Source organism: Schistocerca cancellata, chromosome 1 (assembly GCF_023864275.1).
Source record: "Schistocerca cancellata isolate TAMUIC-IGC-003103 chromosome 1, iqSchCanc2.1, whole genome shotgun sequence".
Classification (NCBI taxonomy): Eukaryota; Metazoa; Arthropoda; class Insecta; order Orthoptera; family Acrididae; genus Schistocerca; species Schistocerca cancellata.
Genome location: NC_064626.1, coordinates 1,048,633,283 through 1,048,654,643, shown reverse-complemented (window position 1 = coordinate 1,048,654,643; position 21,361 = coordinate 1,048,633,283). Strand labels below are relative to the sequence as shown.

Sequence of the window (21,361 nt, the reverse complement as noted above, 5' to 3'; positions counted from 1 at the left end):
GATGGAGGGCGCCACAAACTTGTAAGTCATTTTCAGCCAAGTGTTAGGATACTTTTGATAACATAGTGTACATGTGAAGGAGTAACAATCTATAAGGTAGTGAGAGAAATTATACACATATTAACAATCTATTTTGTCTTGTGAATAAGAAGGATCATACTTCGTGAACACAGCAAGATTTAAATTGATGTTTTTGAGTTCATATTACAATATTTCACATGACCACAACTTTTATTAATTTGATGAAACTCTAAGAATACTATTGCAGTTTTACTGAGAAAGGTTACCTGTTTGGATGTGCTGCAGATCTCCGGCAGGTCACAAAATGACCATGCTCCGCATTCCCCTTATGTACTATTACAGCAGACAGTCTGTACAAATGTTTGAACCTATTCAGTCCCCAAAAGAAATGAATATTAGTAAAAAACCACTGTATTTAAAAAGTAATTACAACACGATTTAATAATAATCTCTACAAAAAAAGTTAAAAATGAAATTTAAAATGACAGCAAATTGTTTGAAATGGTGTCTTACAAAGTGTAACATGAGAAAATGGAAATATTTAAATCTGAACTATGATGACACTTTTGAGAAGCCTTTACCATGCCATAATAATGGGGCAGTTGGAGGTGCTGCAATAGTGTTCCAAATGGTAGCAGTGTGAATTTGCCAAAAACGATATTTCAGAGTCATTATTAGCTAGGACATCAGGTAGAGTCCTACCAGCACAAGCTGCATAATTTTGGCGAAATTTGCTCAGTCTTGCAAAACAGGACGACGTCAGACAGAGCCCATTTCCACAGTCATGATTACATAAACAATCATAATTTTCATTACTGTTCACGATTCAAAAGCATCCATATCATAGCACCAGGTTTATAAAATGAGGTGTACCCTGTCTTGCTGGCTTCACCAGCACATACTGTTAAACCTACAGAAGCTATTACAATAACAGCAACACAGGCCTGTCATGTTACTATGTTTCAAAAATTCCTTGCAATATCACACACATAACAACACAGACATGTGGTTTCTGCAGGATAGAGCCATGTAAAATACTGCTTGAACACTGATAGCCATTCTAAGATTAAAGTTCCTGCCACATTAAGTGACAGAATTCCCTGAGACAGTGTAATGAAAAATTAGATTTAACAGTGTGAGTACCAGTCACAAAATATGACAATCAACAAATGATGGCACTGAAGACCATAAGATTTCATTTCCAGACAGTCTGGAATGTGCATTATTTAAAGTAATGCTAATATCCCAAGTTCAGTATTCATGAAGTCTTTATCATAAAAGATGTGCCACGGAATCTTCAGTGAAATGAACAAAACATTTAAGAACATCTCAATGCCTTTGCCTGTGGTGTAACACAATATAGTGTGTAACAAAGCAACTACAATATGTAGTAATGTATACATGTATCCTCCTCTACTTTTCTTCTTACATACATTTGATAATAATAGAAATAACTAAAGGCTTCGCCATAATTTAAAGAAAAGAATTTCGTGCCACCCATAAGACAACATGAAATAAACTACTTTGTTTGTACTCTGGTAACAGCAAGATGGAGCACTTGAAAGAACACTAGACAGGTGGCCAACTGAACGTTAGGAATCGCAGGTCACACAGATGAACACTCGGCAAAAATGTTCATATTTGCTCTGATGTAACACAGTTCTTTTGAAGCACTATTATTTTTTGGACACTGCTCTGTCCACTACAGTGTGTGAGTGGCAACAGGTTATTCTGCAAATATTACATACAGTAACATGTACAAGTAGACAGTGACTTTGAATATGTGTACAAGTAGCATTTCCAACTGTGACAACTATTACAGCGATGAAGTCATTATGCTGCCTCAATACAATGTGTAGGTGATTTTTCCATACGGCTTGGTGTTTGCGTGATTTCTTATGTTTGTGTGTGGAAGGTTTAACCACACAGATGGCCGAATGGTCGTGTGATGGAAGTACTGAATCCTGATCCTTTATTTCATTCATTATGTGCAGACAAGCACGAGTATAGTTTAGAGTCATCATTGAAAGATCCACCTGGCAGTGCAAAATTGATTAGTACAAGTGCAAGTTTCACTGTGTCATTTTTCCATGTTGCAACTGTGTTAAACTGTCAAGTGCTTGAGATAGAGTTTGAGAAATGGCTAACATAAGTCAAGTTCTGTTTGTAGTGAGTATTTGATTTGTGACTTGAATTATATTTAACGTAACTGATGGAAGTATCACATAAGGCATGGAAGGGAAGACATTCTCCTGATACCTCAGTCTTTCATGTGCTCTCGTCTTAAACAATAGCTGCCAAACACAATATCAATCCTTTGCTACTGTAACTGCTGTTTAATAGAGGAAAAAGCACCTCCCACTTACATTTGTAGGTTAATGCAGTTCTGTCGCTTTTATTAGTGACTAGTCAATCCTACTTCCCAGGCTACCTCAATATGATTTGGATAATTGCAGTGTTTACCTATGAGAGCAGATTATCAGGGCTATTCCTGAGTGCCTTTTCAACAATACGGTGAAATATTGGGGTTTGTAGTGCTCGCAGCGTTTCACAAAGGTAAACGAGGAGTGGTACCTTTGTACTCTCACCATAAGGTCACATGCATGGATGCTTGTGCATGCGTATGGGCACGTCGCTAAAAGTACATAATGTACAAGAGCAACAGTTTAAGTTTCTACAAAAATAATGAAAGAAAAACATTTTTTGATACCAATCATTTTATTGTTTTGCAAAAATAATCACATTTAAAATTTACACAGTTTTTCATGTGTTTGAACCAAACACTTTCCCCACTCTATTGTTGGTATGTAAGAACATGGATTTGGAAGGATTCAACCACCTCCACTTCTGTAATGGCTCTATCCAAACCTCTGTCTACTTTGAGTACTGCCATCCCTACCACACTACCAAGTCTCTCCTATACAGTCTGATCACCATTGGATGGTGTGTGTGCAGTAACAGGCAATTCTTTGCCCAGTATGCTGAAGGGGAGCTTTCACAGACAGGCCTTACTCTCAAAACAATTCTCTCAAAACAAATCTACTATGTCCACACGTAACCTCAATCCCCTAACCATCTCCAGAAACCAGCAACAATGGAACACCCCCTCATCACCCACCATTATCCTGGATTGGAATACCTTAACCATATTCTCTGCCTTTGCTTCAACTACACTGCCTGGCAAAAAAAGTGAAGTACTGGAAAACCTGGTTGGATGTCGATGTAACTTCATACTAACCACACTTCATTAGCAGATTTGTAAATGATTGAGCTGCAATTAACTCTATCAAGCAGAATGACCACCAGAGTGCATTAGTGTTGTTCGTGTTTACATTTATTACCAGGTTCAATAGGATATATAAGGGATGTGAACAGCATCAGGTGTTGAGTGATCACAGCAGAGGCCATGGGGGTGATGCATACTAGTGAGAGACAGCATTTCCAGTACCTGACAGTTTGAATAGGTACCTCACAGTGGGTCTCCATTTGGCCGGAACATCAAATTGTGCAATATTCAGATTTGTTGGGCATTTGGGTGTGACAGAGACCCAATGTTGGGCTGCATAGGAACGTGAGGGAAAACATACTGATCATCAACGTTTCGGTCAATCACCACAAGGAAAGATCACCATACTGTGCACCACCAAGCCCATCATAATTCTTTGACGTCTACGTCTGCCATCTGAAATCATGTAATAGATTCCCTGCAACATTTTGTATGACTTTTCACCATTCGTCAGACACTAGCAGCAGCCAGGCTAAGGACTTATCATCCCATGCACTGGCTGCTGTCACACCACAACACAATGACTGCATTTGGAGTGGTGCCACGAGAAGGAAGTATGACCACGGATAAATGGCATACCATTGTGCTCAGCAATGAATCACAGTTCTGCACTATCTCGGACGACCATTGCCGGTGAGTATGGAGGAGACCTATGTAGACATCTCATTCCTCCAATGTTTCAGAAAGGTACAATGGTGTTACTAGTGGTGACATGGGTGGAGAATCGTCATGAATGACTTCAGATCATTACTGGTAGTGACTGATCGTACAATATGGGCATCCTGTATCCTCATGTACTACCTCTCAAGTGACAGTATTGTAGTAGCATTTTACATCAGGACAATGCTAGTCCACACATGGTATATGTCTCTACAAATTGTCTGGATTATGTTGGAATATTCATGTGGCTAGCGAGATCCCCAGATCTGCCCCTAATCGAACACATGGCAGACCAGCTCGGACATCAACTCTGTCCCAGTGCCTACATCCAGAATATCAGGGACCAGTTAAACAGTTGTGGGCCGGCTTAACTCAGGAGAGGATACAATGGTTTAATTACACTTTTCCCTATGATATCAGTGCATGCATCCTGGCCAGAAGGGTCCAATGTCATACTTATAAATGGGCTCATTCTGCCCTGTTCTAAGTAAACTTGACTTTATTTTGTAATCACTGAAATAACATCACATACCTCTTAATCCTTGAAGTTTCATTCTGTTTCCTCCTACCTTTCCAGGCGCTTCACTTTTTTTGTCAAGACCAGAAATGAGGAACATCCAATCCAAACTTCTTTCCACAACCCCCAAAGTGGGATTCCACAACCCAACCAGTCTGTACAATGCTACACCTACTCCCAACCTCTTGCAAAAAGGATCATATACCTGTGGAACGCTCAGGTGCAAGACCTCTCAAATACACCCACACACCACATCCTATGCCAGTCCTGCCACAGGCTTATGCTATCCTGTTGGAGGCAGTGCTACACTTAAAAACAGTCATATCATACATAGTCTCTGCAGTAATTCCAGATTAGCATTTTGTGTGGGCATTACCACCAAACTACCTTGTCAATTGAATGAATGTTTGCAGCAACTCTATGTCCTAGAGCAGAGCTGACCATGTAGAGGTAGAACATGCTGCTGAGCATAACAGGCTCAATTTCAATGGCAGCTCCACAGCCTGTGTCATCTGGATGATACCACCCAACCCAAGCTTCTCACACTTTTAAGTTTGCAGACGACATTGTATTTCTATCAGAGACAGAAAAGGACTAAGCAGTTGAACAGAACGGACAGTGTCTTGAAAGAAGGATATATGATGAATATAAAAAAAAGCAAAATGAGGATAATGGAATGCAGTCATATTAAATCAGGTGATGATGAGGGGATTAGATTAGGAAACAAGACACTTAAGTAGTAGATGAGTTTTGCCCTTTGGACAGCAAAATAATTGGTGTAGAGAGGATATAAAATGGAGTCTGACGATGGTAAAAAAGCATACCTGAAGAAAAGAAATTTGTTAACATCAAATATAGAGTTACGTGTCAGGAATTCTTTTCTGAAAGTATTTGCATGGAGTGTAGCCATGTATAAAAGTGAAACGTGGACGATAAACAGTTCAGACAAGAAGAGAATATAAGCTTTTGAATTGTGGTGTCATAGAAGAATGTTGAAGAGTACATGGGTAGATCATATAACTAAAGAGGTGGTACTGTACAGAATTGGGGAGAAAAAAATTTGCAACACAACCTGACTAGAAGAAGGGATCAGTTGATAAAACACATTCTGAGACATCAAAGGATCATCAATTTAGTACTGGAGGGAAGCGTGGGGGGATGAAATTCATAGAGAAAGACCAAGAGATGAATACATTAAGCAGATTCAGAAGGCTGTAAGTTTCAGTAGATCACTGGCCAACAAGAAAACAATTTTTGAATGTTTTCTGCACTTCATGAGTCAATTGTTACTAATTTTGGGTCGAGAAAAATGAATATGACGAAGAAAAATTTTCCTTAGCTCTAGTTTCGTCCATTTTTTGACAATCACTCGACTTTCTTGATTCACATGAATGCCATACACAAAGAAATAGACCAATATGGCTGAAACTTGGTGTGCGTTCTTTGCAAAGCTGCTACTAACTAAAAACACCCTCAATATTCACCAGTAGTGCCATCTCTCGGACTTTGCACGGACTTTTCAAACGCCCCTCATAATTGCCTTTTAAAATGAAGTAGGTCATAACCTACTATGTACACACGTCTTACCATAAATAAGTTTTACTTGTGTATTGTGCTGGCTCATTTCACCATGTCACAAAGTACCAACACAATGGTAAAACATTCATTAACAGGTCTTTTGTTTCCTCTGATTAGAAAGAAGAAGAAACATTATGAAGCAAAACACATGCACAGAGTTCCAATGTGTGGATGTGATCCATAATAATAAATCCATTCCAGAGGAACAAAATCAGTTTAACAGGATTTACCCGACAATTGCACATTAAATTAATAAGTGGCAGCTTACATCTATCTCAAGACAGAGATTTATTTACTTGTACTTGAAAAAATATAGTTTTTCCAGTATTCACAGTACCAAACACAGCAGTATACGAAAGCATCCTTCCCCTTCAAATCTTCTGCCAGGAGGAGGAGCCAGTGGCTCTGAAAGCTTGAAAAAGTTAAATCCTTTTGTGTGTGTGTCACCTTGCCACTACTTTATTTACCTGTTTACATTATAATATCCATATATGATTTGGAGCAACAAATGACAGGACACAACTAACACCTCCCCTTTCAGTTATTTCAGTTGAACAAGCACTCCACTGGGCACATGGAATGTACTTCCAGTAAAATGGAGTCTCTCCATTTTCTACAACACATATGAGATACTTGACATTACTAATTTTCTTTTACGCTGGAAGAATACCCTACACATTTCTCAAATTCTGTTTCTAAGCAACTGAATTTGATGGCTTGAATAGAGTTTTGTCGGACAGACTGATACACATTATGAGGTAAGGAGTTTGTGCGTCAAATCCTGTTCTGCTACACGATGAATTGTCACAGCAGCTAAAGATGTTTGTGATGTTTAAGTAAAGTAGAGGGGTCAAATATCAACACACCTCCTGTGCGTAATGTGTCTGTTCCTAAAGAGTGGGCATACGAGGAAAGATGTAGCCACAGCGCGCAGATGCCAGGAGAATGCTGATTACTTACTGGGAGTGTGGTATGCACTCCATGGACCCAGAAGACGTGCACAGATTATCGAGTCTCTTAGGAGAAAAGCAAATGATGTTTTCTGAATTGTAATGTAAGAAGGCCTTTGTTGGTTGGCTTAAAAGAGGGGGAGGTGTGGGGGGACCAAACTGCGAGGTCATCAGTCCCTTGTTCCTGGTAAAATAATTACACAAGGGAAGATTGATGCAAATGAAAATACGTGTTCAGTCATCATTTGATAATTTGGTATAAGTTGTTAGTTGGATAGCTTTAGCAATTTACTGCAGCAGAGGAGACACTTTGGAGAAGTCTGCAGGGGTGTGGCACAGCATAGATGATCCACAACATTCCAAACAGTGACTAGAATTAGATACAAGCCTGATTCATCAAAAAAGAAGTAATCCTTTACCACAACATGTGACGCTTGGTGCAGGATGCAAGTGACATATTACTGGGTGATACCAAACTAGACTAAACCAACTAATACAACCAAAATCCAAATGGATATATTTTATTTTTTGCCACAGCTTATACCTACTAGCTCTTATCAGACTGACAGATGTATAAAAGCTGAAAGAAACATTAGCTTGCACCACAAGGTTCTGAAAGATAAGTTTATGTTAGCTTTTGCAGATGTCTAAGTAAGCTGCCACCTAGCAATTAAATAGTATTTTTTTAAAAATATGTAGCTATGCTGTGTTGTAGCTTCATTTTGTATTTATTTTCTTTACAAATACTGTTACTGTGACAAAATGGGTTTTACTTAAAAAACTGCTGAAAATCAGTACAAAATGTTCCTGCTTCCTTAACCATTTTGCACCATTCCTGTCATTTAAGTTTGATTACAGCCATTTTCAATTTTTTTAGGAGTCTGAATAACATTACCATTATGCTTAGGACTGTAAAATGTTCTACTATTGTACTGTGATTCATGCTTTCATTCTTCAGTTTAGGGTCAAATCTGCAGTACTTTTTCTATTTTTTCCCAGTTTTTGACACTAATCGAGCTTCATAATGCGAAACATTACAACTTATTCCAGACACATGGTCTATTCTACGCAGTGTACAGCAAGCAACACAGAGTTTGCCTTGGTTTGGCCTTATCATATGCCCATAGTTTTTCCTCTGCACCTTTTATTCATCAGCTTCAGAAAAAGAAACCAACATTCTGAATATTTGACATTTCATTTTATCCACCTATGTCATAGTTGTTTCTCAGATACTGCGAGAGTACAGTTATTCAGTGTGACACTAATAATGTTACACTAAAAACTTAATGTGAATCATGATATGCTCATTATTTTAAAGAATGCTGTAGAAGTTATCACATACCTGTCAATTACAACAGGAGCTTTTCTGCCAGAACCTTCACCTCCCATAATAGAAGTAAGATCATTCTTTTTCTGTAAAAGTAAACAAAAGATAGAATTTTCATTCCACTAAATTACTTGTATAAATTTTATTTTATGGTTAAGTACACTTATAAATGAGAAAATTGCAATGTCATGATGTAACCAGCAAAAGATACAGAATATGTATCTAACACAAAGCTGGATCAGACATACAAATAATTAGAAACTGAGTGAGACTGAGGAACTATACACACAGTATATCATTATTAATGAACTGTGGTTTATACCAGCTCAATGTTAAGAAGTGTCTTAAAATCAAACTTTAGTCTGAAATGGGCTGAATGTCCAATCTGTGCAGAGAAAGTTTATATGCTGTAAATATACATGGAGTAAAATGTCACATAACTAATGGAAGTGTTGAACAGTAGAGTAAAGGGAAGTTATCAAATAAAAAAAATTCTATAGTAAGCCATAAACTGTACAATGCCTTGGAATGAAAACAATGAACTATAGTTAAGAGCAGTGTGCAATAAATAATAACTGCACATTCTTACATATGAATACTTTGACTACTTGGGCTTAAGTAAATGTTCCAGTCTGCACGCTACTTTTTAAATTTTATTTATTTACTTTTGTTTGGATGGAGCCATCAATATGTTGCCTCTTGCAAAGGTCATACTATGGCTCTTAGTGTTACAAGTAATAATTCTGACAATCAATAATAATTATTGAAATTTAGTACACTCTTTAGGAGTATTAGTACTGAAAGGATCACGAATTTACTAAACATCATAAGTTGTATATGCAACATATTAAAAAATAGATGTGTGGGTTTTTACTATCTAAAGCTTTAAAATTCATGGATTGAATAACACTGCTTTTTAATTTTTTTAAACAATCTTTTAGCTTTGATTTTAACAGTCAATGTTCATAGACTTCAGTTTTCCTATTAGTCTTTGTAACCTTTTTTTTCCATTTTACTGCCAATATAGTTGCATTCAAGAAGCGTGAAGTTATTCTTATTAAGTTTTCTCCATTTTCTGAAGTCATTACAGATGAATGAATGGATATTTCCCACAAATAGATAAATTGAAACTTTACCTCACACTTGTCCAGCTTAACTAGTGTGTGTCTCTGAAGTTGTCTTTTTATGTGCTCTTCCTCTTTCTCCCTCCTGAGCCTGCTTGATGGGTTGTTGAGAGTTAATACTAGTCTTTAATCAATTGAAGGAAGGGAAATGGAGAGAGATCCACATTCTTGAGTAAGCCTAACAGCAGAAATTCCACGAGTTGCTGATTATGAGTGTTTCATCTTAATACACATTCGTCTCCTCAGTGGGTTGGAATGAGGTCATGTTAATGGTGTTTTCTAGCATCCTAATGATCTAGGTAGTTAAGCCAAAGTCCCTAGTTTCTTTGACACAAAATGTTCTGTCACCATCAATCAAGCGCACCAAGACCTTAAGAGTGATAGCAGTTTTACAGTGTCAATCAATTCTCAACCTGAGAAGCCTGCTGGTTCATCAAATCCATATCCAAGCTATGCTTGCTGAACCCCACAAGATATATGTATTTTACCACCACTCAGAGGACATATACCTTTCCAGGATGCTATCGGCATGGTGAGCATCAATCTTTCTTCCTTCCTAGTAATTTTTTGGTTACAAAGACATGCTGACAACCAAGATCTACAAGTAAGCCATACCAGACACAGCTAAACAATAACATCTAATTCTGACTTAAATGAACCAGCCATAATCAATGTTTGCAGCCAACCAATAACTTTCAAAGGCTTGTTTCCAGAAATGCTGATAACTGCAGCAGTAAGAACAATTTTAAAAAAAGATAACCAAATAATGTCTAGTTACACTCACATTACTCCCAACCTTTTTATGATTTCTTAGAAGGTTGTTCAATGGCAGAATAATGATTCATATTTCTGCAGTATTTTAACAATCTCTCAGTTTAGCTCCTGCATGTGATACTCAATAGAGACTGCCATCTCTAATGCCATAGTCAAGGATCTTGCCAACGTCTTTGATGTATAGTAATAAAACATCATAACAGTAACTGCATGGCTGAAAAATACTAACACGAATTCTTTATAGATGAATGGAAAAACTGGTAGAAGCTGACCTCAGGGAAGATCAGTTTGGATTCCGTAGAAATGTTAGAACATGTGAGGCAATACTGACCCTACGACTTATCTTAGAAGATAGATTAAGGAAAGGCAAACCTACATTTCTGGCATTTGTAGACTTAGAGAAAGCTTTTGACAATGTTGATTAGAATATTCTCTTTCAAATTCTGAAGGTGGCAAGGGTAAAATACAGGAAGTGAAAGGCTATTTCCAATTTGTACAGAAACCAGATGGCAGTTATAAGAGTTGCGGGACACAAAAGGGAAGCAGTGGTTAGGAAGGGAGTGAGACAGGGTTGTAGCCTCTCCCCGACGCTATTCAATCTGTATACTGAGCAAGCAGTAAAAGAAACAAAAGAAAAGTTCGGAGTAGGAATTAAAATCCATGGAAAAGAAATAAAAACTTTAAGGTTCGCCAATGACATTGTAATTCTGTCAGAGACAGCAAAGGACCTGGAAGAGCAGTTGAACGGAATGGGCAGTATCTTGAAAGGAGGATACAAGATGAACACCAACAAAAGCAAAACGAGGGTAATGGAATGTAGTCAAATTAAATCAGGTGATGCTGATGGAATTAGATTAGGAAATGAGACAAAGTAGTAAATGAGTTTTGCTATTTGGGGAGCAAAATAACATGATGGTCGAAGTAGAGAGGATATAAAATGTAGACTGGCAATGGCAAGGAAAGTGTTTCTGAAGAAGAGAAATTTGTTAACATCGAGTATAGATTTAAGTGTCAGGAAGTCGTTTCTTTAAGTATTTGTGTGGAGTGTGGCCATGTACGGAAGTGAAACGTGGACGATAAATACTTCGGACAAGAAGAGAATAGAAGCTTCTGTGCTACAGAAGAATGCTGAAGATTAGAAGGGTAGACCACACAACTAATGAGGAGGTATTAAATGGAATTGGGGAGAAGAGAAATTTGTGGCACAACTTGACTAGAAGAAGGGATCAGTTGGTAGGACATGTTCTGAGGCCTCAAGGGATCACTAATTTAGTATTGGGGGGCAGCATGGAGGGTAAAAATCATAGAGGGAGACCAAGAGATGAATACACTAAACAGATTCAGAAGGATGTAGGTTGCAGTAGGTACTGGGAGATGAAGAAGCTCGCACAGGATAGAGTAGCATGGAGAGCAGCATCAAACCAGTCTCTGGACTGAAGACCACAACAACAACATAAATGGTGCAGAAATCTAACAAAGGATATGTGACTTACGACAACAAGTGCTATGAATGATTTAATAGAGAAAAGACATGCACTACAAAATTCTATATATCTATGTCCAACAAGTGAAGAAGACGTTATGAGAATCATATACAACGATATTGCAGTGCCTCTGTTATTCTGATTACAATGCAAAGTTCCTTGGCATTGCAGTGATTGCAGCCATGGTGAAACATTGTATTTATCTGCCGAAACTGGGCAAGCGACTTTCAAGTACAATGTCTTACCTGTACGGGAATATCCATAATGGATGTACAAATACAGATCATAGACACATGGTTGACGAGATATGGAAGTTTGAGTCTGGCCACGAGCTGTGCACAGATAGCCAATGGTGAGGTGACTACTCACAATAAGCGGGAAATTTGGGTTTGAGTCCCAATCAAGCACAAATTTTCATTGTCATCATTCCATTTCATACCTTATGGTTGTCCTTATTTGCAAATGCAAATTCATATAATCATAAACAAGTTGAAAAACACAAGGACCCAGGACATCTAGGGTATCTCAAATAAGAGTATTAAACTTTCAACTAAATAGATCATTACCCCCTTGACCAAAATGATTAATGAGGCAATCACAGAAGGACTGTATCCAGATAGTTTAAAAAATGCTAGGGTGCTATGCTACCACTTTGCAAAAGAGGTGACATTACAGAATCTGGAATCTACAGACCTTATACCAGTAACATCTAAAACCTTTGAAGCTTTTGACCTAGTTAAACAGAACATTCTCCCTGAAAAACTTAAGTTCTATGGGGTGAAAGGCATTCGGTCTTATAAAATCCTACTTAATGAACAGAATACCAAAAGATGGTGTAATAACTTCAAGTTGAACAAATATATTTCAAGGAAGATGCAATACATGAAAGTCACAGATCAAGTAAACAGAGTAAGATGTGTGTACACTTTAACAGTCAAATCATAGCTGAGTCCAATGGCTGACAGACAGCGCCGCATGTAGAGGACGCACGTAACTGCACGGCGGCACTTTGAAAGATCGGCGAGTCACAACACTTCTCCTCCCTTTGAATTTTTTGCACAGGTCTTGATGGAGGTGGCCTGTAGATTGCTAACGTCCATAGGTGTTGTTTGACTGGCCGTAAAGTCTCGAGGAAGAGGCTTCCCGTACAGATGGAAGTGTCCCCGATGATAACGGGTCGAGATGACAGGAGACGTGGGGGTCAAATCTGCTCGAGTCCCGTGCATCAATCTGCCCGTTGCGGCAAGTCCGGTTGTTATAACAGGAGACATGGGCGATGTGTCCGCGTCCGTAGGAGAAGGAAGCAAGTAGAGTTGCTCCGACAGATGATGGTCATCTGGTTCCTGCATGGGCGCGTCTCCTGGTGGCGTCAGTTCTTGTGCTGGCACCGATATGATGGTGAGAGCACTGCGTTATAAGTAATGAGAGATTCCAGTATCCCGAGCGTCAGGTAGAGCCGAAGGTGGTGTAGTGGCATCCGGAACAGGCGCTGACGGCACACGAGGCCGAACCTGGTCTGAATGACACACTGCAACACCCATGTCCATCTGGATTTCATACAGGCGTTGGCCACAGTGTCGTAAGATGCGGCCAGGACTCCATTTTGGCTGCCTGCCATATCCCCGTACCCATACAAGGTCAGCAGCGGTGAACCGGTCAAGCAAAGACACCCGCGGCCGTGAGGTGGAAGGCCGCAGAAGATGAAGTAGCATGCAGGGCTGTCAGCCATGTAAGAGCTCAGCCAGGCTGTGGTCAACCATGGGGGTGAAACGGTAAGAAGCCAGAAATTGGAGAAGCGCATCATCAGCAGCAGAAGAAGTCAGGAGTTTCCTCATCTGAGCCTTAAATGTGTGGACCAGTTGTTCAGCCTCAGCGTTTGACTGTGGATGGAATGGAGGGGCCGTGACATTCATGACGCCGTGGCGGGCACAAAAATCCGCAAAATCGGAAGAGGCAAATTGCGGACCATTATCAGTAACAAGAGTAGAGGGAAGGCCTTCCAAAGAGAAAATGCAAGCTAGAGCATTGGTGGTTGCCGCGGTGGTAGGCGACGTGCAACGGACAATGAAAGGAAAGTTAGAGTAGGCGTCAATAACGAGAAACCAATTAGTACCTAAAAAAGGTCCTGCGAAGTCAGCGTGAATACGCTCCTAGGGCTTCTCAGGGGAAGGCCACGGTGACAAAGATGACGTCGGGGCAGTGGCCTGTGACGCACAAGGGCCGCAGGCAGCGACCATGTGTGCGATTTCAGAGTCGATGCTGGGCCAGTACACATGATAGCATGCCAGAGATTTTGTGCGAGAGACACCCCAGTTCCCTTGGTGAAGGAAGCACGCAAAGACGCAGGTACCACAACACGTGGCGAAGCATTTTCGGTGGAAAGGAGGATAACACCATCCCTAGCCGTGAGGCGGTAGCGCAAAGCGTAGTAGTTCCGCAACGGATCAGAAGTCTTAGCAGACGGATGATCTGGCCAACCCTTCTGAATACAGCGTAAAACCCAGGAGAGGGTAGGGTCAGAACCCGTAGCAGCCGCCAGCCGGTCCCCGGTGATGGGGAACCCATCCACAACCCACTGCTCGGCAACATCCAGGTGGAAACACAAAAGTTCGTCCCTATGGAATGCCAGATCAGGACCTATGGCAAGGCGAGACAGTGCATCAGCATTCGCATGTTGACCCGTCGGCTTGAAATGAATCTCATACTTGAAATGAGACAAGTAAAGAGCCCAACGCTGGAGGCGGTGTGCAGCCTTGTCGGGAAGAGATGTTGATGGATGAAACAAGGAAACAAGTGGTTTGTGATCCGTAACAAGATGAAATTTGGATCCATAGAGAAAAACACCAAACTTACGAAGAGCATAAATAATAGCCAAAGCTTCTTTTTCAATCTGAGAATACTTTCGTTGGGCATCCGTGAGCGTTTTGGAGGCATAAGGAATGGGTTGTTCAGAACCATCAGAAAAACGGTGCGCAAGGACTGCACCGATCCCGTACTGAGAGGCATCCGTGGCAAGAACAAGATGTTGGCCAGGGCAATAAGTATCCAGGCACGGGGCCTGTTTCAGCATAGTCTTCAATTTCTGGAAAGCCGCATCGCATGACACAGACCAGTGAAAAGGCACGTTTTTATGCAACAGGCGATGCAACGGCTGAGCCACCGAAGCAGCAAACAGTAAAAACTAGTGATAGTATGCTATTTTCCCTAAGAAGGCTGCAGCTCCTTAACAGATGTAGGGCTGGGAAGGGCATCAATCGCAGCGACAGTTTGCTGAAGCTGACAAATACCATCCCGAGAGAGTTGAAACCTCAAGTATGTGATAGATGCCTGAAAAAAATTTGATTTCTGAAGATTACACTTAAGACCGGCAGTCTGTAAGACATGAAAAAGTGTGCGGAGATTTTGAAGATGTTCGTCAGTGGTGGAGCCAGTGACAACAATGTCGTCCTGCTAATTTGTACACCCAGAGACAGTGAGCAATAATTGTTCCAAGAATTACTGAAAGAGAGCAGGGGCGCTGGCAACCCCGAATGGCAATCATTGATATTGATAGAGGGTGAAAGGCGTGTTAAGGACCAGAAACTGCCAGGAAGCAGCGTTCAGAGGAAGTTGATGATAAGCTTCTGACAGGTCAAGTTTAGAAAAATACTGGCCTCCAGCAAGTTTAGTGAACAATTCTTCAGGTCAAGGCATAGGGTAAGTGTCGATAAGGCATTGAGCATTTACAGTGGCTTTGAAATCACCACAGAGACGAATATCACCATATGGCTTAGCTACGACAACGACAGGAGAGGACCACTCACTGGAAGTGACAGGAAGCAAGACCCCTGAAGCAGTGAGACGATCCAGCTCCCGTTTGACCCAATCACAAAGGGCCACAGGAATGGGCCAAGCCCGAAAAAACTTAGGCTGAGCAGTGGGTTTGAGTGTGATATGAGCTTCAATGTCGTTTGCACGGCCTAACCCAGGAGAAAAAAGGGACGAAAATGTCGTCGACAAGGAATCCAATTGAGCATAAGGAATAGCATGAGAGACGATATTGACAGAGTCATCTATGGAGAACCCAAAAACGCAAAAAGCTTCTCCGCGTTACTATGGTCGACCACAAATATGGGAACAGTGCGAACGACAGATTTGTAAGATACCTCAGCATCAAATTGTCCCAAGAGAGAAATCTTCTGTTTATTGTAAGTCCGTCATTGCCTAGTGACAGGTGACAGGATTGGAGAACCCAACTGAAGATACTTCTGAGAATTGATGATAGTGGCAGCAGAACCAGTATCCACCTGCATGTGAACATCTCGACCAAGTATTTGGACAGAGAGGAATAACTTCCCTGAAAGGGAAGAAGTACAACTGACAGACAACACAGAGTCAGAATCAGCGACATGTTCAAGAACATCATGTAAGCGGTCGGATTTGCAAACGGATGACACATGACACTTTTTTTTTGCATTTGTGACACACGGCCCCAACATTGTGGACAATCTTCTCATGAATGTTTCATACAACACCACGGACATTGGGTTTTGCTGCAGTTTCTTAGAGGTTTGTTTACAGTTAGGCCGAGGCTGCGTGTGGGAGCGTACTGTGGCCACGTCGGCCGGCGGGAACACACCACACGCTTTGTCAACATCGCACAGAGGTTGTATTTCCTCGACGCACGCCCCGTGCCTCTATTTGCACTCCAGTGGCGCGAGAAACTTCAAAAGACTGAGCGATGGATTGGACTTCATCTAGAGTCGGATTTGCCAACTGAAGAGCACATTGCCTAACTTCTTTGTTGGGCGCCGATCGGATAATAGCATCCTGTACCATGGAGTCGACATAGGATTCTTTGTGAACTTCAGTAACAAATTGACAATTTCTACTGAGGACGTGAAGTTCGGCAGCCCAAGCACGATAGGATTGATTTGGTTGTTTTTGACAACAATAAAAGGCAACACGAGAGGCTACCACATGCATTTGCTTTTGAAAATAGACGGACAGAAGTGAGCACATTTCAGCAAAGGACAAAGACGCAGGATCTTTCAAAGGAGCCAACAGCGACAACAACCAATGCATTTGAGGTGAAATCCATGAAAGGAACAGAGGCTTACATGTTTGTTCGTCCGCGACGTGAAATGCCAAGAAGTGCTGTCGAAGACTTTTTTTGTAATCAGAACAGTCTTCCGCCATCTCTTCGTAAGGAGGAAAAGTAGGTAGAGACAATGACGAGAGACGCCCCGCATTTGATACCATGACGAAATCACGAATCGCATGTGTGAGAAGCGCTTGCTGCTCTATGAGACCTTGCAATAGTTGCTCTAAAGTAGCCATGGAAACATGTGGGTCAACAATGGAAAAGAAAAATCCCATCCTCGTCGCCAATTGTAATAACTTCAAGTTGAACAAATATATTTCAAGGAAGACGCAATACATGAAAGTCACAGATCAAGTAAACAGAGTAAGACGTGTGTACACTTTAACAGTCAAATCATAACTGAGTCCCAGTCTAGCGGCCGCTGGCTGGCTGGCCGCTTAGGTGGCGCTGCTGCTGCATGGCTGGCAGACAGCACCGCATGTAGAGGACGCGTGTAATTGCGCGGCGGCACTTTGAAAGATCGGCGAGTCACAACAGATGGCAATAACAGATTATGAGAGAAATAAATAGTACTCAGACATAGGGATGATCCAAAATGGTGTGCCGCAGGGACATGTCCTAGGGCCACTGCTGTTCTTGATATATATCAATGACCTACCAGAGGAAATTCTCAAAAAATCAATTTATTTGCAGATGACACAAATATTTCAATTACAGAAATGGATCTAGAGAAAGCTGCACATGGAGCTAAAAGTGTATTATGTAGACTAGAAAACTGGTTTAGAAATAACACATGGATAATTAAGTACAAAAAACAATTGATGAGTTAGTGTTATAAATCAAGAAATACACAATTGAACAAGTACCATGTGTAAAATTTTTGGGTTTCCACATTGATGATATATTAACATGGACAGGGCACATCAGTAGTATAAATAGTACATTAAATTCAGGCTGCTATGCACTACAAAAGTTAGCCAAAACTGCAAGTATTAAAGTCATCAAAATGTTTTACTTTGCACACTTTGAATCAGTAATTTCATCTGGAATAAAACTATTGGGAATGTTGGTACACATGAAGAAGATACTCATTGTACGCAAATGGGCTACATGCACAATGACCAATATGAAACAACGAACAAGCTGTAGATCAAAATTTAACCTCCTAAACATTTCAACAGTAACAAATACACACACACACACACACACACACACACACACACACACACACACACACACAAGAACACACTAAGAAAAAACATTAGTAGTTTTAAGAAAAATTAAGAGGTTCAAAAATATGAAACACGAGACTGCTGGAAACAAAGAGCAATCCAATGTTATGAGAGAAGTGTAACATACCTGGGGATGTACCTATTCAATTGCCTTCCGAACAATATCAGCAAAATAAAGAACAATAATACCCTTAAGCACACAATTAGTGAAATACTGGAGAACAATCTATTTTATTCGGTAAATGAATTTATTGATTATTGCAAGGAAAAATAAAAAATGTGATAAGTAACCATCCTTCAGTTAAAAAATCAATATACATGTATGTATGTATGTACGTTTCATTCAGCATCTAAGCTTTTCTCACACCTATTATGCAGTAGTCCCCATTTATTTACAGTGATTGTATACCATAAATGGTCCCACCCATTATGAACTGTTTTACTGCGTACATATCTACGCAATGCATGGTCAACTATTATCCTTTTAAACTTGATCTATAGTTCCTCCACATACCCGTCACATGCTAAGTTTCTATTTTCTCATTGAGATACCCGTTACTGCTTTTTATCTAGTTTGCTGAACATATAAATATTTCTACTTGCTTGAGTTGCCCTTTATGCTCTGGTAATCATTGCTGTCACAATTGCCTCGTGATCACTGATACCAGTTTCAATTTGGACATCCTCAAAACAGTCCGGCCTATTTGTTGCCATCGGACATAATATATTTCCTTTACAAGTGGGGTTCCAAACTGTATGTTATAAGTAATTTTCAGAGAAGACATTTAGTAATGTTTCACAGGATGTCTTGTCTTGCCTACCACTAACACAATTGTAATTTTCTCAATTGATTGTAGGGTAATTCAAGTCCTCACCAACAATTACAGTATGACTGGAGAACTTATACAATAATGAACTGAGGATTTCTCTGAAGTTTTTGGTTAAATCAGGAAGTGAGTCTGATGATCGATACAAGGAACTTGTTACAATACTATGTAACAAACCCGCAAAAGCTTGACAGCAGCTGAAAATCACTGTGACAGGGAGAGCACAAGGTTTTCCCTAAATTACTATCACCATCTTCAAAGATTTCTATAACCTGTGCCACTATGTTGATAAATAATAGTACAATGCAATCAAATAAACAGTTTACAACTTTTTACACATTTCGCACAACAATGTATACATTTTGCTATTGACTGTAGGTTTCCAAATTGGATAAAACCATGTGAAATAATCTGTGTATTATGCAGTAGTTTTCTGTTAACAACAACACTGCTGAAGTCTGCTGGGAACAGATTCAGTAAATTTCACAACAGAGCATTTTTTTAAAACAATATTCATTTATGCAACACCCTCTTCACATCATGCAGACAATGAGAACTGTGTTAGATGATTGTAGAGAACTATTTTGTCATTCGTCACAAAAATAACATGAGCTGCATCTCCCCCCCCCCCCCCCCCCCCCCCAACATGAAGTTGAATTATAATAATCAATTAAATAAGATTATAATTTCTGCTGCAGGTTTTCAAAAACCTCTAGTCTGGAGGTTTCCCTTGTTTTTAATAGGAATGGCTAATGCCATCTTCCAATCTAGAATATTAGTTCTAGAATCTCATATTTTATTTAACAGACTGCAGAGGAGTTTCTGTTCTTGCATTGATAAGTGTGATAATATGATGTAAGGAATGTTGTATACTTCTGGGACCATGATTTTATCCCACAGCAGTGCTCAGTTAAATTCTTTGACCATGATTGGTTCATACAGAAACTAAGAATTTAAGGGTAGATCACATAAGTCACAAGCTAATTGTTCCAGGAAGCAGTTCACAGTATTTGTTGGCAGTATGGGTAGAACACTGCTGCAATCATGTGACAGGCATGGGCACAGTTTGTTATCTTATGCCAAACTAAATCCAGCCATGTCTTCCACTCTGTCTGCATGAGCAGTCTCTTAGTTTTTGCCATTTATCATGAAATTTGTGAAATATTTTGCCAGTTAGCACAAAAATAACATTAGAGTAATTTGCTTATGAGCATTGTGTTCTGTGCATCTTTATTGTGTGTTTTCACTCTGCACAATTATCATCTCACCACAACAATAGTGCAATAGTTTTGTTTCTTTGTCTGAAGGATTTAATTTGCAGAACTGTAGCTTCTTCGAGCCAGCCAATAAAGTTGGCATGTGTCCTCATTTCTTCTAAGCTTTGCAGTTTCTGTGTTGTGATTTCTTTGCCCTTATTCAAATCTACTTTTCAGCCATTCCATTTGTTAATAATGTGAATGACATCTAACCTTTTTTTTTTTTCAGCCAATAATGGCTGCCAAAAGATCTGTCCCAAATGTCTCCGTAACTCTACCATGTAAAATACAGTGTCAGGGAAGCTAAAATGTAACACAGCTTCACAATACTTGGTTGCTGGTTTGATACAGCAATCCAAGAATGTGACCCACCATTAAACAAATTAGGTGTTCTTCATCTATAATTTTGGCTGGTCTGTCTTCTTCCATGTACATTCTCCACAAAGAGTGATAAACATCAGTACTACTTCATGATCTCTTAAGGTGAGTTTACACCCGTGAGTTTTTTTCAGGCTTTGGTGAAATCCTTGGAAAACTACATTAAACTCAGTTGATGACCACTTACAGAATTTGTTTCTCTGGACTACAAAACTCTTAGTTCAAGCTTAATCTTTACAGTCAATAGTCCAAGAAGATGCAAATGTGTGTTTATTTCTGAACATGCAGCACTGTAGTGATACATCAAAAGGAAGCGGGAAAAGAACAACACATTTCTGTTTATATTTAGTCAAATCACATCAGCACTGGTATGTGTGTGTGTGTGTGTGTGTGTGTTTTTTTTGTTCTAGTTCATTTTTTTGTTTACCTTCGGCCTTCAAATACTACAAAAGAGTGGTTGGATGTCGGGCAAAATTATTTTGAAGTGAGGTGCAATTTCCCATACTGTATGCAGGCTTTCAATGGCAAATGTATGGTTCTGCAATACTCATACAACAGTGGAAGCAGCTATTTCAAGTATAAGCATGATTTCAGTGTTCTTTTATTTGCTCTCACCGACACAAACTATTTATGAATTAAAGCAGCTAGTAAGTGAACCAGGGCGACTTCGGCACATCAAGGACACTACAATCATTTCTCTTAACAAAGGCTTTTTATTCTATTCATATTTGCCTTTGTTGTTTTCAAGTTCTTCCTATTTCTGAGTAGCTGTAGACAGTTATTCTGTTTACCCTATCTCGTCAATCCACAGAATGAATCATCCACAGAATTAACCAAGCTTTGTTGACCGAAAGATCATTTTGT

General features: G+C 39.8%; 1 protein-coding gene across 1 annotated transcript in view; it reads right to left on the bottom strand.

Moving 5' to 3' along the window:
- Positions 1 to 21,361, bottom strand: part of LOC126090436 (ubiquitin carboxyl-terminal hydrolase 30) — a 109,964-nt gene that overhangs the window by 6,746 nt on the left and 81,857 nt on the right. The window contains exons 7-8 of the mRNA XM_049906986.1: positions 8,355 to 8,425; positions 288 to 389 (exon numbers count right to left, since the gene is read on the bottom strand). Coding sequence (XP_049762943.1) covers positions 288 to 389; positions 8,355 to 8,425 — 173 coding nt within the window. The remainder of the gene's footprint in view (positions 1 to 287; positions 390 to 8,354; positions 8,426 to 21,361) is intronic.